This window comes from Phymastichus coffea, unplaced genomic scaffold (assembly GCF_024137745.1).
Source record: "Phymastichus coffea isolate CEN01 unplaced genomic scaffold, Cenicafe_Pcof_1.1 PCOF00118, whole genome shotgun sequence".
Classification (NCBI taxonomy): Eukaryota; Metazoa; Arthropoda; class Insecta; order Hymenoptera; family Eulophidae; genus Phymastichus; species Phymastichus coffea.
In genome coordinates, this window is record NW_026706929.1 from 355,043 (window position 1) to 378,460 (window position 23,418).

The 23,418-nt window shown below is 55.0% G+C and overlaps 6 protein-coding genes across 9 annotated transcripts; 4 read left to right on the forward strand and 2 right to left on the reverse strand.

Moving 5' to 3' along the window:
• Window positions 1-9: 9 nt before the first annotated feature.
• LOC131671061 (protein YIPF6) lies at window positions 10-2,204 on the forward strand. Its single transcript, XM_058947189.1, has 7 exons — window positions 10-540; window positions 619-756; window positions 843-921; window positions 1,039-1,081; window positions 1,179-1,310; window positions 1,382-1,539; window positions 1,614-2,204. Exons 1-7 carry the CDS (start codon window positions 514-516, stop codon window positions 1,727-1,729), a joined length of 693 nt encoding a protein of 230 aa, XP_058803172.1. The 5' UTR covers window positions 10-513; the 3' UTR covers window positions 1,730-2,204.
• A 12-nt stretch (window positions 2,205-2,216) lies between these two features.
• On the reverse strand, window positions 2,217-4,903 carry LOC131671057 (tetratricopeptide repeat protein 8). The gene is made up of 8 exons (XM_058947182.1): window positions 4,268-4,903; window positions 3,955-4,147; window positions 3,666-3,804; window positions 3,447-3,591; window positions 2,948-3,372; window positions 2,694-2,865; window positions 2,413-2,619; window positions 2,217-2,349 (listed from the first exon to the last, which is right to left on the reverse strand). Exons 1-8 carry the CDS (start codon window positions 4,418-4,420, stop codon window positions 2,233-2,235), a joined length of 1,551 nt encoding a protein of 516 aa, XP_058803165.1. The 5' UTR covers window positions 4,421-4,903; the 3' UTR covers window positions 2,217-2,232.
• Window positions 4,904-5,026: 123 nt separating this feature from the next.
• On the forward strand, window positions 5,027-10,731 carry LOC131671056 (sodium- and chloride-dependent glycine transporter 1-like). Of its 3 annotated transcripts, none has more exons than XM_058947179.1 (15): window positions 5,027-5,251; window positions 7,021-7,237; window positions 7,902-8,033; window positions 8,104-8,258; window positions 8,325-8,413; window positions 8,484-8,616; window positions 8,677-8,811; window positions 8,868-8,971; window positions 9,038-9,162; window positions 9,234-9,346; window positions 9,421-9,549; window positions 9,644-9,743; window positions 9,817-9,917; window positions 10,079-10,231; window positions 10,422-10,731. In XM_058947179.1, the coding sequence occupies exons 2-15, from the start codon at window positions 7,042-7,044 to the stop codon at window positions 10,578-10,580; spliced, it is 1,824 nt and encodes a 607-aa protein (XP_058803162.1). In that variant the 5' UTR covers window positions 5,027-5,251; window positions 7,021-7,041; the 3' UTR covers window positions 10,581-10,731. The 3 variants fall into 3 exon arrangements, with proteins under 3 accessions (XP_058803162.1, XP_058803163.1, XP_058803164.1); XM_058947180.1 differs by having other exon boundaries at window positions 5,099-5,251; window positions 9,817-10,011; window positions 10,422-10,594; XM_058947181.1 differs by lacking the exon at window positions 7,021-7,237 and having other exon boundaries at window positions 5,112-5,251.
• A 669-nt stretch (window positions 10,732-11,400) lies between these two features.
• Window positions 11,401-16,623, forward strand: LOC131671016 (uncharacterized). The gene is made up of 6 exons (XM_058947124.1): window positions 11,401-11,657; window positions 14,582-14,732; window positions 15,502-15,642; window positions 15,707-15,859; window positions 15,915-16,061; window positions 16,271-16,623. Exons 1-6 carry the CDS (start codon window positions 11,401-11,403, stop codon window positions 16,403-16,405), a joined length of 984 nt encoding a protein of 327 aa, XP_058803107.1. The 3' UTR covers window positions 16,406-16,623.
• Window positions 16,624-17,171: 548 nt separating this feature from the next.
• Window positions 17,172-20,236, forward strand: LOC131671017 (uncharacterized). Its single transcript, XM_058947125.1, has 5 exons — window positions 17,172-17,312; window positions 17,377-17,657; window positions 18,454-18,670; window positions 19,255-19,501; window positions 19,687-20,236. Exons 3-5 carry the CDS (start codon window positions 18,463-18,465, stop codon window positions 19,874-19,876), a joined length of 645 nt encoding a protein of 214 aa, XP_058803108.1. The 5' UTR covers window positions 17,172-17,312; window positions 17,377-17,657; window positions 18,454-18,462; the 3' UTR covers window positions 19,877-20,236.
• Window positions 20,237-20,458: 222 nt separating this feature from the next.
• LOC131671015 (uncharacterized) lies at window positions 20,459-23,363 on the reverse strand. Of its 2 annotated transcripts, XM_058947123.1 has the most exons (5): window positions 22,450-23,363; window positions 21,427-22,345; window positions 20,951-21,369; window positions 20,737-20,882; window positions 20,459-20,644 (listed from the first exon to the last, which is right to left on the reverse strand). In XM_058947123.1, the coding sequence occupies exons 1-5, from the start codon at window positions 22,872-22,874 to the stop codon at window positions 20,526-20,528; spliced, it is 2,028 nt and encodes a 675-aa protein (XP_058803106.1). In that variant the 5' UTR covers window positions 22,875-23,363; the 3' UTR covers window positions 20,459-20,525. The 2 variants fall into 2 exon arrangements, with proteins under 2 accessions (XP_058803106.1, XP_058803105.1); XM_058947122.1 differs by having other exon boundaries at window positions 20,951-22,345.
• Window positions 23,364-23,418: the final 55 nt, after the last annotated feature.

The following is a 23,418-nucleotide window of genomic DNA, read 5'->3' on the forward strand; positions in this document are numbered from 1 at the left end:
TTCAATTTCTGTGCCATCTGGAAATTAGCGGCTATATATACAACACCACTTTCAAAGTTGGACTACTGCTGGAGTGTTGATATATATATTTTAAAACGCATGTGCACACACACACACATACACACGCTCTCAAACTACTATATAGACTCACGCCCCAGTGGAGCGCCCCAACCACAAAGTCAACTAGTTTGTCAACTATATAGTATCGTGGAGGTTAACTGGAGTAAGCATACTTCGCACTGGAGTAGCCTCAAAACCTTTGTAATTTGTCGATAATATGAGGATTCGCGTCAAAAAAAAAATGCTCTGGACGTGACGACTAGTTGAGTGACGTATATTTAGTGCGACTCTGCATCCGATTATTTACTCATAAAGGACAGTCAGCTTTTTCAAACATATTTATCAATTGCTTTCCAAATTTAAGTTACTGAACTTGGAAATAATCGGAATTTGTCGCTTGGAATAACAGATTTTTTTTTAAATATAAGTGAGAAGAAACATAAATATACTATCATGGCTATGAATGATGCAAGACTTGATGTAAGCACAACATATTTCTATTACTATCAATACTTTTTTGTTCAGATATAACATTGTAACACCACTGATTGGTTTTAGATGTATGACGATGGGATATCTGCTGTTGACCCCACCTACGTACAGGGAGAAATGACTGTAGGTCCAAATACAAGGAGTCAAGCTAGTCTTGGAGATGCTGATTTCAGTACACTGGATGAACCTATTAGGGAAACTATTGTATGTAAATTGTATAATTTCATAGCTATGAACCAACATTATACTTTATTTGTGTATTTATCTAATCTTATATTTTTATTTTGTAGCTCAGGGATGTGAGAGCAGTAGGAAAAAAATTCCTTCATGTTTTGTATCCCAAAGAGAAAAAGAGTTTATTAAAAGAGTGTAAGAATTAGGCAAATAAGTCAATGATACATATTAAAAGCTAACTTGTTAAATATAAAGAAATGTAGTCTTCTAACATTAACTGAAAATTGATTACTTTTCATTACTATTTTATAGGGGACTTATGGGGACCTTTAGTACTTTGTACATTTATAGCAATGTAAGTATTTTCAAATTAAAACTTATTATTATTAACGTTCCAAGTATTCCAATTATATAACCTTTTTGCATTAAAGTTTATAATAAAATTATTGAAGGGTTTTGCAAGGCTCATCTGATACTGCAAATGACTCCAATGATGGTGGGCCAGAGTTTGCAGAAGTCTTTGTAATTGTTTGGATTGGTTCTATGGTAGTGACTTTGAACAGTAAACTCCTTGGTGGTAACATGTAAGTTCTGACAAGATATTTACAATTATACCTAATTTATCAAAATTAATTGATGATTACAATACTTTTAGATCTTTCTTCCAAAGTGTTTGTGTTCTTGGCTACTGCTTACTACCAACAGCAATAGCACTGATTATCTGCAGAATTATATTGTTAGTTGAACAAACTACGTTCTTATTTGTTTTGAGATTTATAATTACAGTGATTGGATTTGCATGGGCAACTTATGGTAATTAAATATTTATTTCATGATAATACAAGAACATACTGAATAAATGTATTCATTTTTTATTTTATTTACAGCTTCAATGGCATTTCTTGGAGATAGTCAACCACCTAACAGAAAAGCTTTGGCTGTCTATCCAATGTGTTTCTTTTATTTTATAATATCGTGGCTAGTTATATCGCATACTGTGTAAATTCTAATGAAGTGATGATGAACTGTATAATGGTTGAGCACAAAATTGTAAAAACAGTATGGATAAGAGTAAAGTCAGCACAGTGCCCTCACAGGGATTCATGAAACATTATACTTAACTCAACAGATAATTCAATTATATAAAAGAAAACGGTGGCGTTTGTCTACTGGTCAATTCGTAATGTTGCTGTATGACTGATTTGTATTGTGTGAGCATTTTGCAGTGAAATGTGATAACAGATTTTTTATTGTATTTTTATGCTCCAGATTAGTGACAGTATTTATTTTTTCTTACAAGAAGAATATGAGACTTGCAGTGATTTCAATATTGGAATATAAACGCAATCCATATATATTTGAATTATAAATCTAATTACACACTTGCCTTTGACTATTTGTACATATTAATTCATAAGAAAGGTGATAATTTCTCGGTGACAAAACGTTATAACAATCGAGCAACCGTAAAAAAGTTTTATTTACAATTAATGATTAATTGTCATCTTACATGAATGTAAAGTACTGTTGTAGTTTTCTGAGAAGCTCTTGGCTGTCTTGATGCGAAGGATAGGCGTTGAGAGCTTTTTGTACCGATATGTAGCTAGTCTGCAAGTCTCCAGTCTAGAATCATGTGAGAAAAGTATGAGAATTAATTTGAATCAATAAGCTTGTAGATGTTCTTACGTTATATGCCAAATATGAACTATTGAAGTGCGGCTCATAAATGTAGTGGGCAATACTAGCAGCAGCATGGAAATATATGCGAGCAGAAGTAACATTTCCGTTTTTCATTTCTATAACACCTAAGTTATTGTAGGACGGAGCGTGACGATTGTCCGCATCAATGGCCAACTTCAGGCATTCGCTAGCCATGATCCAGTCTCCCAAGCACTAGAACAACAGCGAAAAAAAATAATAAAAATTGGACTTTCCTCTCTCGGAATGATGATGTTATATCTACTAACGATAGCGATGTGCGAAATATTGTACCACACGTCTGCGACGCTTTCGTCAGTGGCCAGACTCAAGGCTCTCTCGAAGCATGAGACAGTGAAGTCATAGTGCTGCGCGTAAAAGCAACATAGACCCAAGTTGTTGAACAATTCAGCATTGCAGACTCCCATCTGTAGCAGTCGCCTGAAAAGATGGAAGGAAGGAATAAAGCAAAGCTTAAGAAAGAAACGACGGCTATTAGGACGCGCAGTTTCACGGTGGTCACCTGTAATATCTGAGTGCGATTTCCGGTTGGTCGTTGTAAAAGTGATGTAAGCCTATGCTAGCAATGGCCTCGCTATTCGAGGCATCCTCGTGGGCAATCATCTTGTAGTATTTGATGGACATGGCGACGTTGTTCGTGCCCTCGAAGATGCGCGCCATCTCCGTCAAGATGGACACGTCGTTGGCGAAGGACTCCAAGCCCTTCTTGCAGAGCTCCAAGGCGGCGAGAGGCTGGTCAAGCTTGATATAGACCCGCACGAGTCTTAGCACCAGCTCGATGGTCTTGAAGTCGCGTAGCGCCGAGCGGAATTGCTGCTCAGCGTCGCGCACGAGGCCCAGCACGTAGTAGCACTTGCCCAGCTGCACCTTCCACCACCAGTCTTTGTACTGACAGGCCTGTGTCGCCTGCACCGCTAGATCCAGCGCCTGGGTAGCAAACGCAAAGGGCAAGTGATCGCTGCAGGCACTGATCGATCGCTCGTCCAGCCGTTCCGACTTACGTAGCGGGGATCGTGCTCGTGGTAGTAGATATACTCGAAGAGAGCTTTGGCGATTGCCGGCTGCGCGGCGTACTTGGAGATATTGAGTCGCGACAGCTGGATGAAGGGACCCCCGGGTTCGGTCAGCATCGACGCAGTGCCAAGCCTGTGGGACAGTCAGCCCGAGGATTAGCCAGAGCGTGTCCAGCGGCGTTCGAAGCGCGCGGGCCGGTTGATTACCGGACGCTCCTGCCGCTGCTGGCGGTGAGGGGTCGCGCGGTCGCGGCCGTCCGCGGGGTGCGCAACGTTTGCTCCAAGCCCTGTGATGAGTCGAGCGCCGACTGCGTGGCCGGCCTCACCACTCCGGTCAGCGGCCTTCCTGTCGTAGTTCCACCGAGTCAGTGCCCGGCGGCCGAGCTCCGCTTCTTCCGCGCGCGGCGAGCGCGCAGTTATCGCGAACGGACAGAAGAGAAGCTCGGCGGCGGGTATCGTTCGGAATCGCTCGCGAGAAGTGAATCGATCGACGCACCTGATTGCGTGCGCGGCCGGAATCCCTGGCCTGGCATGGTAGTGCCGGGATGGCGCAGCGAAGTGCCGGGTCTGGGCATCGCCGCGATGGTGTCGTTGTCCAGGAGAGTCTCGGCCAGGCCCTCCTCCTCGGCCTCGATGTCGTCTACGTAGACCTGTAGCGTGAGCGCCCGCATCTTCAGCACCCAGACCGCCTGCGCAGTTGCGTTTCGATGACGCGACACGCTGACCGACGCTCGAGCGCGACTGCACTTCGCGATCGAACGACGGTCGAGGCGCCAACGGGAAGTTGTTGACTTTGGGAGAAATTGTACCTGGTCGAGGGGGCTCTTGCGGAGGAGCTCCGTGCAGGCGGCGGCGCACGCCTCGTACTTCCTGCGCCGGAACAGGCTCAGCGCGACGAACAGCTCCATGTTGTACGGCGCGGTGTACTGACCGGCGCCCCCGATCGCCACATTATTCAGCATCTATCGAGGCCCTTGCTCACCCCTGCACACCGCCCACCTGTCTTTATGCTCGGCTTATCGATCGCTGCTCGCCCGTCGGCGACTTGCTACGCGCCGGGCGCTTCTGTTGTACACAGTGCACGCCGTCCCCATCGATTGCTCGGCCGCTTGGCGCACACGTGCCTCTCGCACTCCCTAGCGCCGCACGCTCCGCTCCCTTTGCACTCGCGAACGGTCGCTCCACGAGAGTACGAGGAAGCCGTTTGGCCGTCGCGCTCAGCCGACCGAATGGCAATGACATTGACGTCGTCGCGGCCTACGGCACGAGCGACGTGGCTGCTATACAGCGACAACGAAGCGACATTATCCATTGCTGTTGTCGATTAGACGAGGGTCAGCGCGAACTCCGGCGGAGGGTCGCGTTTGGCCGTGGACCGGTGGCCAGCCAACCGCGCGCGTCGACAGCGTCCCCGCGGGCGGCAGGCCGCGAAGGCGACTCGCGAAGCGAGCGTCCCTCGGGAGCGGCGAGGCCGGCGACAACTCGAGAGCGCGAGCGCATGTAGGAGCGAGAGGCTCGGCGAGAGGCTCGGCGAGCTATCAGACTAATCAGTGCCATCACGCTCTATTCGGACGGGAGGCGAGAGAGGCTGCGATTACGATGGGGAGAGATTCAGCGTTTTACTGCCGCCGCGGGCGCGCGGCGAGCTCCAGTCGGCGATCGTCCTCCACCTCGCGGCAAGTTCTCGAGGGGCCGGCTACGAGACGCTGCGCCTGTTCACTAGCCGCTCGCCCCGAGGAGCATGGCCGACTAGGCTGACAGCGCGAGCAGGCCACATCTCGACCGTCCGCGAGGTACGTAGCTGCGCTCCTCGGCCTCCGTTCCTCGGCCGCGCTGGAAGGCGTCGATTAACGCTCGCTCGATTACCGCATTGTTTACGCAACGAGCTGCCGGATTAACGGTCGCGCGCTTCCTTCCTTCGTCGCAGCCTTCTCGTTCATTCGACGTTGCACCGATCGAATCGGATCTGACGACGAGGATGAGCTACTCTGCGCTCTGTTCGATTAACGAAAATGTCGACGATTCACGAGCAAAACAGTCAGAGTGAGGCGCCTTCGCCGCATCGGCGCAGGCGCAAATGGATGCAATACGCGTCAAATTTTAAATGGGCTGCGTTTACTTTAACAACGTGAATTAAGTTGTCAGTGAGCACTTCGAAAGGGCAATTGTCACGTTGCGCCGTGCGATCAGTCGCTTGTCAATACTTTGATGGGATCCGGCCAATTCGCGGGCCAGCTAAATCCGGGAGCTGCAGGAACGCGTGGTAAACGGCGTGGAAAGCGAGCTAACAAAAAGTTCCACTGAGCGATTGGCTGGTCGGGCGCGAGCGGAAAGTCCGTAGAGACCGACGGCGATTGCCGAACAGTGAGTTGGTATTGTTGCGCGTGACGCTCATAGCTGATGTTGGCCGCGTGTCGCTGAGCAAACATTCGGGGCAGGAAGTAGAATTAGAATTGGACAAAGCCGGGCGGCGCAGGCCCTACCTATCATCCAGTGCTATTTACGCACACGGCGGCCAACTGTAACTCGAGTGGGCGCACGTACACCCGAGCTAAATATAGACCGCAGCACGCGCGCAACTTTCAGGGGTGCGATTTGCCACTGCAATCGCGCTTGATTGGACTCTGAAACAACCAATTGCCCATTGGTCGTATCCAGCGGTCAACACCCTTACGAGTCGCTCCCTTCGTGCGCTTTTTATCGTTAAATTAGCTACGTTTCACTTTCTGCCACAGCTTCTTACTCTCCGCCTTGCTATAAATACAACTTTCAGAAATCGATATCGTCGAGCACACTTCTTATTGGAATTGCATTGATATCCATTTACGGCCGATTTCGCAGAACGAACGCATCGATTCGGCGCCGTTCTTTCGAACGTTCGGATTGTGCTCTTGTCAAAGTTTCCGAGGACGCACGTTCTCAATTTTTCGATTTCATTATTCGATGTAGTGTGATTTCTCCTGTCATCGCGTGTGCTCGTGAAAATCTTGTTTGTCCATATTTCATAATTTTGTCATAATTTAAAAAAATTTTTTTAAATAAGAAAACATTGGTACCTTATTGACTTGAAACTCGAATTTTACAAGTATAACCGTAGTTCCATATATGCCCTGCCCAAAATATTGACTCACATGTGTGAACGTGTTTTTGTCGCAGTTCCGTTACACTAATGAGTTATTCGAACATAAAGACGAAATATTGAGAAAAATATGAGAGCAGATACGGGTTCTGGTGTATTTTCAGCCGTAGATTTGAAGTTGAAAATGAGAGCGACGCTGTCGTTTATCCTTTTTCATTGAATGACCTTCCAAAAAACAGTCGATCCACGCGAGAATAGGCGTAGTTTTTTCGGTCGACAGTGGTACTTGTAAAAGAGCAAAACTAGAGTGCAATGAGGATGCGCGGCGAGGGACGCAAGTGCGGTCTATTAATAGCACAGATTGATCAGATCGGAAGATCAGGGGCGCGCAGCGAAGGCGAGCGAAAAGGCGAAATTGAGGGATTTTCGGTGGCATCGGCCGGAAGTAAATACGGGAGCGCTGAAAGGACGCGTGGCTTGCAGCGAGCGGCAGCAGCTGGTGAAATGACGACGAAGCTGGAGCAAGTATCCGCGGAGCCGGAGGCAAGAGCTCAGCCGCCGGCGGAAGGCGAGGAGAGGAGCGAGCCGGCTCGGGGCTCGTGGGCCAGCAAAACCGAGTTTCTGCTGTCGTGCGCCGGATACGCTATCGGGATCGGCAACGTCTGGAGATTTCCCTATCTGTGCTACAGGAACGGCGGCGGTGAGTATGGAGCGCGCGGAGAGCGCTTGCCCGTTCGACGTGGTCCGGCTCGCGGCGGAAAGACACCCGTGCGGCGCGTGGCATCGGCAGCCCCGGTCATCCTTTCGAAAGCGAAGGAGTCGGCCTCCGATCGCGCGCGCCTGCGTGCGGCTACCGTATCTCCGTCTGACAATTGACGCGGAGGTCTCTGATTAGATGATTCGGCGCAAGTGCCTCGCGCCGCTCGCTCGCTCGTTACGCAGGCAAATTGCGCTCGCTCTGGCCTTGGAGCTGTTCCGGCGCGTTTGCCGCCGCCGACGCCGCGGGTCGTGCACGCGCGGCCCTTTTACGACGCCAATTAGCAGTCGGTTTGCCACCAGCGAAAAAAGGAAGGAGCGCGTGGCTTTCTTCGACCTCCTTTCTCGCGCTCGGGATTGTTTGATTAGGTCCGCCGGTTATCAGCGTGCTGCGGCACCTCGCTCGCTCGATTCTCTTTCCGAGAGAGAGTATGTTCTCTAACAGAATCGCGGAATGGTCCTAAGATGAGCGAAAACGCGCCTCTTCGATTGTCGGACGAGCACGCGACTGGCCGTGAATTTACGTTGAAGCTCAAGCGTTGCGAAAGGCCGCGTATAGACGTGCGGAGAGGCGGTCTAATGAATATCGCGCGACCCAATTGACGCAGGGGCCTTCCTAGTGCCGTATCTGCTGATGCTGTTTCTCTGCGGCATCCCCCTGTTCTTCATGGAGTCGTCCATGGGCCAGTTCGGCGGCACTGGCTGTATAACCATGTTCCGCATGAGTCCCCTGTTCAAAGGTATGCACCCATATCCGACATGCGTTTGTTCAACGACGAGCTGACGGCCTCCGACGAGGATGTTGCGTAGGCGCGGGATTCGCCATCGTCATAGTCAATGTCATCTGCACGATGTACTACAACGTGGTGATAGCCTATCCGCTGATGTTCCTGGCGATGTCCTTCAGGCAGACTCTGCCCTGGGAGGGCTGCGACAATCCCTGGAACACCTACAACTGCTTGAAGGTGAGGGGCGATAACGAGCGGGGCAGGACGCGGCTCGATCGCTAATCGCGTGCGCGTGTGCTGTAGTTGGGCGGAGAGGTGTTCGCGGAGAAGAACGAGACCGATCAGATCAGGTTGATCGAGAAGACGAAGACGCCGGCCGACGAGTTTTTTCAGTGAGTATATCGCGCGCGCGCCCCCGGACCGGGGCGGTCAATCGACTGACGCGACGGCCTGCTGCTTCAGCAACCACATCCTCGAGATATCGGGCAGCATTAACGAGCTGGGCGGCATCGTCTGGCCGCTGTTCGCCTGCAACGTTGTCTCGTGGATCATCGTCTACCTGTGCATCTGCAACGGAGTGAAGACCGTCGGCAAGGTGAGTGAGCGGCGCTCGCCAGCGAGGCGGCCGAGTATAATTGTCGTGCCAACGATGCAGGTGGTCTACTTCACCGCCACTTTTCCGTTCGTCATCCTGTTCATTCTGTTCGTGCGGGGTGTGACGCTTCCCGGAGCCACGGACGGCATTCTGTTCTACATCATGCCCAAGTGGGAGGAGCTGCTCAACTTGAAAGTAAAGAACGCGTCACTCGATCCGCGACACGCGCTTATTGCGTGGGAATTTCGCAGGTGTGGGCCGACGCAGCCATCCAGATATTCTTCTCGCTGGGCCCCGGCTGGGGCGGCATCGTCAACATGGCCAGCTACAATCCGTTTCGCAACAACAATCGGCTGTGAGTGAGCGGAGGAGCTCGGCGGGTGGCGCGCCTCGCAATGAATCGAGCTTGGATTGTTCGCAGAGACTCGATCCTGGTGCCGATACTGAACTGTGGGACGAGCATTTTCGCGGGATTCGTGGTGTTCTCGGTGCTCGGCTTCATGTCCTTTAAGACGGGTCTGCCGATATCGACCGTCGCCACTGGAGGTGAGCGCTGCTGGAGGGAGCGAAGCAGCGCGAGCGCTAACGGACACGGCTGCTTGTCTGTTGTTGTTCAGGGCCCGGACTGGCCTTCGTCACCTATCCAGAGGCGATAACGATGCTCCCGTTCCCGCAGCTCTGGGCGGTCCTCTTTTTCACGATGCTCTACCTCTTGGGAATGGATAGTTGTGTAATTACTTAACGCTCTGACTAATATCCGACGTTCGGGGCGATTGATCGTGATCAGTGTGCGCTGCTCGACAGTTCGTGCAAATCGAGGCCATCATATCGAGCGTGACCGACGCTTATCCGGAGCTGAGGCGGCGCAAGTCACTGGTCACCTTCGGCTCCCTAGTCATCTTGTTCATCGGCTCGACCATCTTCGTGACGAACGTAAGTCCGCGGCGGCGAATCTCCGCGCACCAGCCCGCGAATGCGCAGCATTCGCCGCAGCCGATACAAATCGCACACGCAATTGTCTGTTCAGGGCGGCATGTACGTTCTGCAAATGTTCGACTGGTACGCCGCATCGATTTCCGTGATATCCATCTGCCTGGTCGAGGTCATAGTCGTCGGTTGGACGTACGGTAAGGCGAGGGCGCACGCTTTGTCGTGTCGCGCGTGCACTCGTTCACGTAGCTGGTGCTGCTTGTGTTGAAGGCTGCGAAAACTTCGTGCGAGACGTGGAGTTCATGATCGGCGAGAAGCTGCACTGGTGGTGGCCGTTCTGCTGGAAGTACATGACGCCCGTCATACTATCCGTGAGCCTCCTCTCTGTCAATCATCCGCGCCCCGATCCGACCAAAACGAACTCGAGTCGTGCCGGCACGAATAGCGACGCGCTACTTTCCACGTGTACGAAAACGTGCACACGCAACGCCGGCGCCGATTCACCGGCTGCCTCGCTTCTTATTTCTTTCAGTTTATCTTTGTGACAACCGTTCTGTTCAACACGCGAATTACTTACAACGGAGTCGACTATCCCGAGTGGGCCGTCGCCGTAGGCTGGTGCTCCTGCCTCGTCAGCATGCTCTGCATTCCCGGCTACATCATCTGCTACTTGGTCTTCGGAAAGGTAACTACTAGCGAGCGCCGTTATACAAACAACGGCGTTGCGCGTTTCTTTATTCATTCCTTCGCGACATTGCAAATGAAAACTTTTCCTGGGCAAACTGCTCCGAGCACGTTAGTGAACAATTTCCATCGTCAACTCATACATTCACATTCCGATCGAACAAATGCATATTTTCTCTACTTCCTCCCAGGGAACGCTAGCGGAGAAGATTGCCCACGGTACTAATCCAACGAGCGAGTGGGGACCGACACAGGCAGAAGACAGAGAAGCCTGGGAGAAATTCGTCAAGAGCACGCGGAGGCTGTCGAATCACCCGCTCGTAAATGGCGTCAAAGTAACCGGATGTTGACCAGCACCTGGACTAAGGTTCGGGCGCTCGAGTCACGGTGATACATTCGCGGGCCACAATGCTCGATCAACGGCGTCTTGCCAGGCATCGATCACTGACGCGCTGTTAGAGAGCCTATACATTTTTGTAAAGTTCAATAAACATCTGCTACACAAAGAGGCGGCTGCGATTGTTGCGCGCCTTCGGTCGTTCGTTGTTTCTGTCGAAATTAGCCGGTGACATAACCACACTCTCGCGATCCTTTCGCTGCGCTCTATCGAAAAATGGCCGAGTCAAAGTCGAGGCGCAAGATGAGGAAGCCGGGCGTCCAGAAGCCGAAGCGCGGAGGCAAAGGGAAGAAGAAAGTCGCGTTTGGCGCAGGAGCGGCCCGAGCGCTCCACGAGCCCCGAGAGCCAACGGCGAGCCAAAGGAAAGCCGCCAAGGCGAGGGCTCGTTCGCGCGGAGAGGAGGACCGGCTGAAGATGATGTTCAGCTCGTCCAGCGACCCGTACGACAAGCCCCTGCGCTGGTGGGAGCCGCCCGTGGTCAGATACGCGTAAGTGCGTGCCAGGAGGCAGCCGGATAAGCGAGCGGCTGGCACAGGTAGAGAGCGACCGAGGTCGCGCGGGGGAGCGATCACATCGCGTGCTGCGCGTTGCTAATGTGTCAGCTAACTCTCGGCAGGAGTTTTAACGCTTTTCGGTTTTCGAAACTGGCACGATTGGCTGTCTGGCTGGCAGCTTACGATGTAACACGCGTACGCGCGCTCGGCGCCCGTTCTTCCCGCGCGCCCGCCAGGGCGATCTCTCGCTCTCGCGGCCGCGCCGAGTGAGTGTTCGCCATGAGCCTCGGGAGCTTCTGGGCGACGGTCGAGCTGCTGACGGCCCTGGAGCCCAGCAGCAAAGCCAATCCCTTCGAGGAGACGGACGTCGACGACTGGCTGGAAGATGTCTCGCGGAAGATCAGGATGCAGCTGCAGCTCAAGAGGGCCAATCTCGGGCCAGCTCTCGTCGGCCGGCTTGACGACCACGACCACGATCACGACCACGACCACGACCACGACGACGCTACGGATTACGCCAATTTGCTCGACTGCAGGTACAGCGCCTGCAGCCTCGTTGTTTCCGCAGCGGCGACTGGCGCGTTTCCTCGTTGACATTGGCGTTTCGTCGGAGTCGTGCAGCTAGCTGAAATCCGATCGGAGCCACGCCGCGCCGACTATTGTCTTTCCTCTTTCCCTGTAGCAACAGATACGAGAATCGAAAGCAAACATACGAGCGGCAGCCACAGTACAAACAGAATATCCCCTTGGACCGTTGCTATTATTGCGCCCTTCTGTGCGTTTTCTTTCATTAGTCGGACCTTGATTATTATCCGCAGCTCTCTCTCTCTCTCTCTCTCTCTCTCGGTAAACGTGTCCAACTCCCAGCCAAGCCAACGGCGCGTCACCATTTCAGACGGCGCATAGCAAACAGACCGACAATAGCGCCACGACCACTACCGGCCACGCGCAAATGGACAACTACGTGGGATTCGTTTCGCATCCTCGCATCGACGGTTAATTTTCCACTGGATCGCCGCCGCGCGAAAGCTTTCCGCGAAGGACCAACGAATACGCGAGAATCTCGCGTTACTTGCGTGGCTTATTTACGCGCTCGCGCCCAAGGCAGCTTGTAAGCGGACCCGCGCTTCGCAGCCCTCGCCGACAAATTACGCGACTCGAAGCCTCGGACGCTTAATCCCGCGGAGATGCAACGAGGCTTTCGCGCCCTACGATCAACGTCCATGGAGGGGGGGGGGGCGCATATTGCGCGAAACACCGCTCTCGCTCGCGCTCGTCACATCGTCGTTAGAGCCGAAACTTAGTCGCAACCGCCGTCCGATCGTTAGCTAATAAGCTTCACTGATTAATTCGCTGCTCGGCGGCTTGTTGCGAGCTGGCCCAACTCGCAGCAGCCGTGTGCTCATTGCGGCTAATGCAGCCGTCGACGAGAGAGTGAGAGACAGACAGGCAGACTGCCAGGTAGCGTCCGCTTACCAATAAAAAATCCACTTTCGCCCTCGAGTTTGCAGTCGAGTTTGCGTGAAGGCTGCGGATCGATCGACTTGGGGCTGCGTCGTGGCCAGTAGTGCGGGGCGCGCTCGTTCGCACCCACAATAGAACTGATATTTCGTCTGCGAAGCGAACTCGCTGACGTCAGAGATCACTAGGCGCGACTACGCGGATAGGTGTGCAGGCGCGCGGAGAGAGGCTGGAAAAGCGCTTGGGGAGGGACAGTGCCGTCGTTCAGTTGGTCGTTTATTTTTGGACGATGATCATCTTGAAGGGGAGCCGCTCCACAAACAGATCAGAATTTCATCGGTCGCCCCAGCGAGAAAACAATTAAATCGACACCTGTTGGCGCTCTCCGCCTGTCCGGACAACCAGCTCTCCTCGCGACAGGCCGCAATGTCAGGCGCCAGTCGCCGTACAGCGAGAACAAAAGAAGTATTGAAATCGATAAGCAGTCGATTGGTTTTGGCTTTCCCCGGCACGGCAAGACGCGCGACATAGTTACGATGCGCCGCGGAGCACTGCTTTTTTGCCTTTCTCTTCTTTCTACTCTCTTTTGTTTTTTCTCGTGTTTGCTTTTCTCCGCTCCGACAGCCGCGTGCCACTTAAGCATCCGCCAACGCCGCCAGCGTCATGGTCGAGCTTCGCGAACGGGAAAGGGCGCGAGCCCTCCCCCTCCCCTCCTCCACGCGCCGCGGCTTTCCGATGGCTCTGGCCGTCGGACGGTGAATTAGATCGAACCTTCATTGTCACGCGATTATGCTGTTTGTTTTTTTTTTAGACGACCACGTTCGATTTTGCGCTCGTTCCGTGCGTGCGACTCGGAAATCTCGTCCATTCTGGAAAGCACTGGCCCGTCCGTAAAACGATACTCGACAGACGACGCGTCGTAGCGACTGAAACGGGGTGCTTGCTCGAGCCGCGTGTCGCAGTCGTGAACGCTAGTGTCGGGCCGTCTTATAAATCATCGTCGACGTCTGGCGATCGATCGAGAAAAAAGTCAAGCCGAGCGCGCACATCAGCCGAGGCCGCGAACGCTTTGGCAACCAACAGCGGGTGAAAGAAGCACTCGGCGAGGCGCGCTAAACAAGCGTGCAATCAGAGGCGCGATCGGGCCCTGCCCACACGACACTCGCATCGGTGTCATCCGCATTCCAGTGCGCTGCCGACGTTCGAGATCGCGCTGATCGAGTGAAATAGAAAAGGCGAGGCTCGCTCGGTAGACGCGAAAATGGCGAGGTCGGTGCGACGAGGCAAACGAGAGGTAAAGGCATTGGTACGGCTGAACTTGCGCGTCGAGCAGAGAGGAATGTGGCCGAGGGACAGCGTCCATTGTCGTACGGCGTGCAAGTGACGTTCGATTAATTGAAGCGCGCGTATGCGAGATAAAACGAACGAACAAAAACAAAACAGCCGGCGTGACGTTGAGCACCGTCGGCCTGTCGATCAGCAAATAAGACTAGCGGCAACAAAAGATGCACCGTCGACGAGAAAATGAGCTTTCATCATTATGTGGCCCCCCTTCTCATGCTCGCCTTGCGGCCGGCAACTAAACGGCAACCGTCGCAGCCAGTCACGAAGCTGCAGTCGTGCACATGAGCCGCCTCCGAAGGCACATCGGGAAGTGCGCTCCGCTCCGCTCCGACGACTCTGGCGGCCGACAAAGTCTCGGGCTTGCCTCAGTGCTGCGACTGCGTCCTTCTCGGTCGAGTACGTAGGATCTATCGCGATTTGCGCACGCACGAGCTCGGTTTAGTGAATGGGCGCACACCGAGCGGCTGCATTCCGAGAGAGCGAATCGATATTACAGCTCGCTCATCGAAGCGCGCGCGCAAGGACACGCAATCGAAGCGTTGCCTTTTTCGTTTCTCGCCTCTATGTCGACGTCGAGACGAGAAATGAGCGCACAGCGCGACGAAAATTGGCCGACAGCTCGCTGAAAGATGAATGCCTCGTTGGCACATTGCAGCTTCGCCTACTCGCCGGTGCGCTCACGCCTGGAGCAGCTGATGGGCAGCCGCGTGGTGCGACTGACCGAGCGCAAGTACATGCTGAAGCTGATGTCGCGCATACGCCAGGAGCACGAGGCGCAGCAGCAAGCTCGGATACAGGAGCGCAAGGTCAGCCAGGTGACGCAATATCCGGGCGCCACGTGGGCCGCCGAAACTCGCGGATTCTGCCTTTCGCGTCGCCCAGTCAATGGACGCACTCCGGATCGGCCGGCAGCTCTCGCGATAGCTTCGCCACTGAGATCGCCACGGTATTTTTTCGTTCAGCGTTGCATTGCACATCACATCGATCCTCGTGGCTATTATGATATTCCGCAAATAAAGTGTGTCCCGCCCAACCTTCTTATCGATTTAGCGATTCGCTTTGAAGCAGCCGAGTACAATTGGTTGACATGGCCCAGACAAGTCGAGTCGGAGGTTGCATGCACCCGCCTCGTTTGTTCGCATCAGCGATGCCGCCGGCGCGCGATCATTATTTAGGGACGCTAATTATCCGGCGACCTCCTGAACCACCATTCACGACTGGTTTTACCGTCCGCCTAATTCGTTGCCAGTCAACGGGTGCTCGGGTGCTCGGGTGCTCGGGTGCTCGGGCGCCCAGGCCCCCGGGCGTACGACTACGTGCCACGTCGGCTATACGTTTCAACGTTCGGAAATCAATTGATCGCGGGGGTGGGGGTTAGCCGATCGCAGATGAACAGAGCAAACGAGAGAAAGCAGGCGAGCGACGGAGCTAGCCTCGAGGAGGCAAACAAAGGGGCGTGTCGGGCGAAATGGAGAAAAAGTGGAGGAGCACGCAAATACGGCTGGCGAGAAAGCAAAGCGGAGGACCGGACGGCGGCTAAGCAAACAGCGCGCGGATTTAGCTGTATTGTTGCAGACTCGCGAGCTGATGCGTACCAAGCGGCTCATCCTGAACCGCTTGATTCCGGTCGACGAGGCGCCCGCTGAGATCCGCGAGTACCCGCTGTTCCAGCTCTATCTCTACTGCGACGCGATCATGGAGAGGCGCCGCAAGAAGGTAGGTTGTCGCGAGGGCCTACGCGCGCGCCAAGTGTCCCATACTCCGTTCGCGTGCGCCGCAGAGGGCCTCCAAGGAGGTGAAGATGCCGAGGTCGCTGTTCAAGCTGCTCTATCCGGAGCGTCCGCCCGAATCGGCTGAGCCGTGCGACAGCGAGGCCGGCGAGGAGGAAGCCGTGCCCACCAAGGAGATCCTCATCGACGGAGTGCCCACGCTGGTAGGCTGTCGCGGCCGCCCGAGCCCGGCTTTTGTACGGCCTCGTCCGTTCCCAGGTGCCCATGTCCAAGGAGGAGATCGAGCAGCAGGCCAGGGACCGTGAGCTGGCCGAGGAGGTGCGCAACGGCTACATGCTCACCAAGGAGGAGTACGAGAGCCTGCACTACGAGGCTGAGTCCGTGAAGAAACTGAAGGAGGCCAAGGTGAGTCGCCAGCAATGGTGACGCTGCGGTCGGGAACGCAGTCGTCGTTGCGGGCGTCGAACCCCGCGTTGGCACGCGCGATCGCTTGAATCGCGAGACTGAGCACGCCGGCCATCGGCGCAACGTCTCAAGCGGGACGACGGAAGACGATGCGCCAGCGCGACCCAGCTACGCCGACGATTAATGGAGCTCGCTCGTTCGTTTCACAGACCGTCGACGAGATGTACGCCAAGGCACACGAGATAGTCGGCCTGCTGTACAGTCTGGCCAGCCGCGGTGCCGACAAGCGCAAGCGCTGCACCATTAACCAGCAGAGCACCGACGACCGAGGCTCTCACGCTTGAACTGTCGTCCTGTGCAAAGGACGACTTGTAAGCTGCGCCAAAGCAGCTATATGTATATCATCTAATTTTTCTAGCTATATTGTATCTGTATGTTCTATTTCCGCGGAGGCGCAGCGCACGGCGAGACACAAATAAATACTATTTTTTTCAATGGGACATCCTCGCAGGCGGTCTGTACACCCAACACTCAAATGATCGCCGTGCAGACGCGTCGGCAGCTGCGCGCGCGCATTGTCAAGCAGAGTCGGCATTCAATTCGTAATAGCACCCATTGTGCGCGAAATATTTGCTCGGATAATTTCACGCGAGCGCGATAATTGTGAATCGCAGATGCTCGCGGAGCTGTGAAAATATTCTCTCTCGGAGGTTCGCGAAATGCGTAGCGCCCAACAAAAGCTTTTTTCCCGCCGAGCTGCCAACGAGAAGAACGAGGAACAATCCGATCGTAACTTTCTACGGTCGACGCAACGTATCACGGTATCCAGAATGAAACTTCCAGACGGAAGAAAGTTCGTAAAAAGCGTCCCTTCCGAAACATTTATAGCCGGCTCATCGAAGCGCGCACTGAGCTCGTTCTCGGGCCGACTGGCGAAAAGGCCGAATGATCGCGGCATAGCGGGCAATCCAGTGACTGCGATGGTCGAATGAGAAAAGCGACGCGAACGCGTTCGCAGCTGCAAGCGCGCACGAGGCAATAAGTTTCCGGTTCGACCTGCTGTTGGCCTGAGGTTATCGAATGCGTAAATCGTAAATCGCGCCCTACTCGCGGCGACCTGCCAGTCTGACGCCTAACCCATCAGTTTCGTTAGCCGTGCTGTGGCAAGCCGCGCGCGTTCGATCTAGCACACGTAGGGCGTAACCGGACCGGAACCCGCGAGCAACAGCGAGGACACGAGCGAGGAGCCAGGTAAAAGCGCGATGCCGTTCGACGGCAACGCGAACGCGAGCTCAGGTGTAATTCTGTCGTGCAGGCCAGCCTCGGTGGAGGAGGCGGCTCTCCTCCCCCGGGCAGCCTGCAGCCGCAGCAGCAGCGAACGCGGCAGCCTATATAAAGCGCGGAGGCGCACGCATGACACCAGAAGCTCGTGGACCCCCGGCGCTCTCGTGCGTCGCGCGTGCCCTGTCTCTCGCTCTCAGTCCGCCCCCGACCGACGAGCAGTCAGTGCAAGTGTCGCGAATCGATCTCGAGTGACGAGTGCTTGGCGCGCGTTTGCCAAGGAACTGCTTCTCGTGGAGCACGAGACCCCACCAGGTAAGCTATCTCGTTCAGTTCGACTTCGCTGTGCTTCCTGTTGCTTTGCTGTGCTTGCTTGTTTGTTTGCTTGCTTGCTTGCTTGCTTGCTTGCTTGCCGGACGAGTGTTCGTACGCCGAGCGAGTTCCAGCGACTGGATAATCGGCCGGCCATTCTCGCTCCAACCGCATGAGTATTCGTTAGGATTTTAGAGAACGCGATCGTTCGCTTCCCGACTGGCATTATTTCGCGAAAACGAGCCCGCGGCGCTCGAGCACCGTTCGCCGCAGCTCACCATCGATGCGCGCATCGCCCGACGATCTCTTCGAAGAACTATAAGAAAAAAACCGATTGGGTGCTTCGGTTTTTTGCTCTGCATCGGTCGCCACGCGAGCATTCGCGACTTTTCAATGGCTCCAATTGTCGTGGAATACCGAATGAAATCGAGCAAGACGGCGTGCCCGGACAAAATACAGCGGCGGAGGGTTTCAGTGGTACGTCTCGATCACTGGTCAGCCGCGCCGCAGCCGGGAAGCGAGCGAGCAACAAGTAGTGCGCTCCGCCGGTGGCAGCTCTGCAGCTGTAAACTGCGCGTGCCATTTCAACGGAGACTCGAGCGAGTTGCATTTCTTCGTCTGCCTCGGCCGACTGCAGCTGGTTCGCAAATGCAAGTCCGCTAGTGTAAAAAGACATTAGCGCGCTAGTTAAGCATCGAAATGGCCGCGTGTGCGCTAAAGCAGAGTGCTAGCCGAGCGGATGCATCGATGCACGGTCGCGGGCGCGCGAGGCACGTGCTCATGCGAATTGAAACCGCAGCATCGCGACATGCGCTGCGCCTTGCTGATCCTCGTGGCGCTGCTCGAAGCCCGGGCACTGAGGACGGAGCGACTGGAGGAGCCAACCAAGGACAAGGGCGCTGCGACACAGCTGCAAGGCTGGGCCAGACTGACGCCTCCAGCTGCGCACGACGCCTTCGACGCGAGGACTTTCCGCTTGGACGCCGTTGATCTCGAGGACGAACGCAACGATTATGGTTCGTATGCACTTGCACGCGTGCTCTTTCGCTGCTCGCTCCTATGGTCTTTCTTTGGTTTTCGCGCTCGTCTGCATCGATCTTTAGACTGCCTAATAACTGTTCAAACGATCGCTTTAACACGCTAAGCCGGTATTCGAATCCGTCGAGATGTAGCGCGATTTTCTTGGAAAAATTGTTTTGAATCGAAAAAAATTTTCGCGGAACGAGCTGGCTTTGACGATCGTTTAAAATTAAATTCAAGGCACGTTGCTCAGTCAGGCTCTTCCCTGTCGATTCGCACTTCGCGTTCGCGCTACAGATCAGAGCCAAGAGCAACTGCAAACTGTTATCGGCAGCTGGACGATTTAAAATTGATATAAAGGCCGGGGACGCGAGAACGAGAGAGCGACGAGTACGGGAGTACGGCTAATCGACGCCTATGCTTATCCAAAAATCACAAATGGCCGACGAACGAGTCGATTCGACGCGTAAGTATCGCGTGGGGGTCCGGTGCGGCTCGGTTGGGAGTACGCGATCGGCGAGCGTTCCTCACAGGCAGAGCTCTGCCAACTGCGCCCCGATTCATCGGCGAAATCTCCCAGAGTACCCGGACCAGCGGCTGAAGTCGATCGACCAGTTGGACGAGCCACAACTGCAGCGCATGGCCAATTACTTGGTGAAGGTGCTGCAGCGGCCGGACGTCTACGAGGCCCCCGTGCTGCTCGCGAGGGAGCCCGTCGACGAGTTGGACGACAGCAGACCATATCCCTTGGAGCTGGACGATCCGAGGAGCGTCACCAAGAGGACGCGCTACTACAGGCCATACCCCTGGAAACGCCAGAATTCAAGGCACGTTGCTCAGTCACGCTCTTCCCTGTCGATTCGCACCTCGCGTTCACGCCACAGATCGGAGCCAAGTGCAACTGCAAACTGCTATCGGCAGCTTGACGCTGGATGTGGCGACAACTCGCGCGTTGCCGTCGCTCGCGGAGCGCGGCGAGAATGATCCTCAGCTCGGTTTGTTTTCGTTGCAGAAGCTACCAGTCGGATTATGAGCCGTACAACGCCTGCACCTTAACTCGGAAAGACGTGTTCAATCTGCTGGTCGCGCTGCACGACGCCCGCCAAGGAAACAAGTCGCGAATCGTTAATTTCTGCAACCGAAAGCGACCCGCCAGTGCAATATACACGAACATCCGATTTCTCGGGCGGAGAAGAAAGTAAATTCATCTCGCGATCATCCACAGCTTCGCCCGCGGCTGATGAATGCCAAGTAGCAGCCCTGTCTCCCTTTACCCGTTACGAGCATTTCACTCTGATTATCCAGTCGACTTTACTCTTTCAAGCATTACACGTCATTTTTATTTATATTCTATTCAAGCGCCAACCGCGGCTCAATCATATTTCCAATTAACACTTCTTTCGTTGCCAGTTCGATATTTAATCAGACTGCGCTCAATATATGCGTGCTTGTATCATTAAGAATATATATATGTATAAAAAACAGATTCATTTACCATATATATCTTATTGTCTATATGTAAATTAAAAATAGTAATCGTCTGTAATATATAAATGATTGAGAACAAGAGTCAATAAACAGGCATGCCCCTTCACGATACGTTTCTGATTCAGCTATATCCGTTCGAATTTAAGACATCTGTAAAAGTTTCGAGTGCACATCTAGAGTAGCCGATAAAAATTCGATTCTGTGAAGAAATATCACATTGTCACGCCTCTTATCAGCTCAGCCAGGTTAAGTTAACATAAGAAAATACATTTATTTCGAGAAATATTATACTGTACAAAATAAATATGAAGTATGTATGTGCACATATCGAAGAGCGTAGTAGCAGTGTCATCGAGCAGGAATTTAAAGAGCCGGTTCGCACGGCAGTTGCGAGAAGCTAATGTCGAAACCTCTTCCTGCGCCGCGAGCGTTGCTCGCAAAGTCAATTCGCAGACTGTCGGTCCGCGTCAGATCAAACACCGCTGCAAACATTACGGAACGAGCGATTAGGATGTGCCGGAACAGAAGAAAGAGCGCAGCAAACAGCTAAAGAAAAAGGCGCAAGCTTACTCACTCTTAAAGTCGTTCAAGGATCTGCCGCAGTATTTCTCCCGCTCGACGCCGAACGACAAGTAGTCGCTGGCGCAGTCTTGGCTCGGCTCCAAGTCGAAGTCTCGCACGTGAAGCTCGAGCTTGCAGAAGTTGGCCACCCTGTGAAGTCTATAGGCGGGGTCAACGCGACAAAGGTCACCCGGGGGGCGCGGCGAGCATTCGGTCGACTGACTCACCGGTAGCACTCGTCGAGGTTGGCGGGGTAGGCGTCCGGGTAGAGCGGCGACTCGATCCGGCCTTGAACCTCGCGGATCTGCCGGCAGTGGTCGCCGAAGGGCGCCGCCTCCTCTCCCCGCGACGAGTCGCTGCGCGCGAGCCTTGCGCCGGGGGGTGCTGCTGCGCTGCAGGTGGCGCGCTCGAAGAATGCCTCCTTCGCGGCGAGCGTCCAGTCGAGTAGGAGGCGGCTCTGGCAGCTGCCGGCGAAGAGGCGCGCGCGCGTCTGCTCGCCACCGTCGGCGAAACCCGGTCTGGCTCGGGGGTAGGAGTAGCCGAGGTCCCGCTCGACCCTCGACGGGGGCTCGGGCTCCGTGGCCGAGCGCCTGCGCGCGTAGTCGCCGGAGTAGGCCGGGCCGTAAACGAGCGGCGAGCACGCCTCCTGTTGGACTTCGATAAGGAAGCCGACGAGGCTACCCCTGGGGTGGCCGGTGCTCACCAAGCTCATGCTCTTAGCCAGCCGATCGCCGAACGACAGCTGCAGGCTCTGGCCGGTCCTGCAGCCGCACAAGCGCTGGCCGTCGACGTCGAGGTAGTGCAACGAGCAGTAGGGCTCGGCGGCGCCCAAGTTGAAGAAGCGCAGGTTCAGCCGCAGCCAACAGACGTCCGGCGAGGACTTGACGATGGTGTAGCGGCAGGATAGTCGCGCGCCGGCGCCGAGTCCTCCGGGGAAGCCGGGACTGACGATGGAGAACCTCCGGGTGGTCGGGACTCGGCAGCACTCACCGAGCCGCCCCGCGGGTGGGTAGCCGGGATAATAGCCGGGGTAGTAGCCGGAATCGTAGCCGGAATCGTAGCCGGGCTCGACACCTCCGGGATAGACTGCCAATTCCGGAGGGTAATAGGCCGAGACGGCCTGGTTGCCCGAGCCGACGAAGCCGAGCCTCGGGTCGTATGCGAGGCCCGGAGCATCGTTGGTTCTCTCGTTGGACTGCGGCGGCCGTCCGGCCCCGTCGCAGCCGCCCGACTCGGCGTAATTGCTCGCGGGCGCGTTCGTGCACTGGACGTTCGATACGCCCAGCCGGTCCGATCGCGGAGGCGCCACACCCGTTGGGGCGCGGCTCGGGCTCCTGTCGCCGCTCGAGGACGGCCCGAGAACGTAGCGCAGCGTGATGCTCGCGTCGGTCTCCTTGGGCGGCAGAAACAAGTACGAGGAGACGCTGTCGTAGCGGCTGTCGTCGGGGATGGACACCGCCGTCGAGCCAACCTGGTCCCTGCGAATCGACGAGCCGAGCTTGTGCTGCGAATCGCTCGCCGTCGAGTTGTGGGGCAGCCCGTCGCCGCCCCCAGCCCCAGGCCGGTATGCCACGCTCCCGATGTCGCGGGCCTTCCAGCCGGAGGTGCCCGGCTTCGAAGGGCTGCAACGAACGGCGCATCCGTTAATTCGCTCGCCGCGAAGCGCCCGACTGCCTCGACAAGTGCGTTCTCGGGCGGACGCTCACGGACTAGCGGTAGCACTTACGGATCGGCCAGGGGGCTGAGCTTCAGGCTGCAGGGCAGCGCGCTGACGAGTATCTTGAAGCCCCTGGCGGTGCGCGCGTCGCCGGAACGGAAACGCAGGATAAGGGTGTTGTTGCTGCCCGTGAACTTGCGCAGTCCGGCAGTGTTGCCGCAATAGAGATGGCGGTCCCCCACCTGCAGAGAGTCACGCCGGCAGCCCTCGGAAGCTCGCAGGTTGAAGTCCAGAAATTGCAAGTGGAACTGCTGCTCGCACTTGGTCGTCGCCTCGCCCTGCAACCTGTAGACGCATTGCGCGCGAGCGGGGTAGTCGCCGGGATAATTGGGACTGGTGATGGTGTACTGGAAGCCTTGATAGGTGCCTCCGCAGGCGTCCTCGGCGCGCGCGGCCAGGCTGCACGCCAGCAAGGCCACGAGCGGTAACTTCATCGTGCGACGGAGGCGGCTGCTCTCGCGGCCCGTGGATACTGCGAGCTACGGGCTACCGTGCGGCCCGCTCGGGCATCTTTCGCTTGCAGTCGCGACGAGTGAACTGGCCCGAGGAGCGCTCCACTGCCGACTCTTAAGCCAGCCTGCGAGCTGTTTGGCTTGCTCAAATATCTCCAGTTTTCACTCGGCCGGCAAGATTTGTTTAGCGAGTGACGAATGCCTCCGCCATGAGAGCCGTAGGAAACGGGGCGCGGCGTGTCCATAGAAATCGATCGTTAACCAGGCGTACTTTCGGCTAGCCGGGATAATCCCTGCAGCTCGGGGCTCGGCAGGCTTACAGTCGGCGCGACTAGTCTTATCGCGGGCGCGCATCCTTTCACATTTCGCTTATTTGCTCGAGACTGCTATTGCTCAAATTACACTTTGCTGGAGTTGCGTTCGTGCAAGGCGTCTCTTCTCTTGCTTCCTTTTACAAATTGTACAAAAGTCATTCTTACGAACGCCTTACAAGTAATAATAATAATAATTCCAATTATTGTTATTG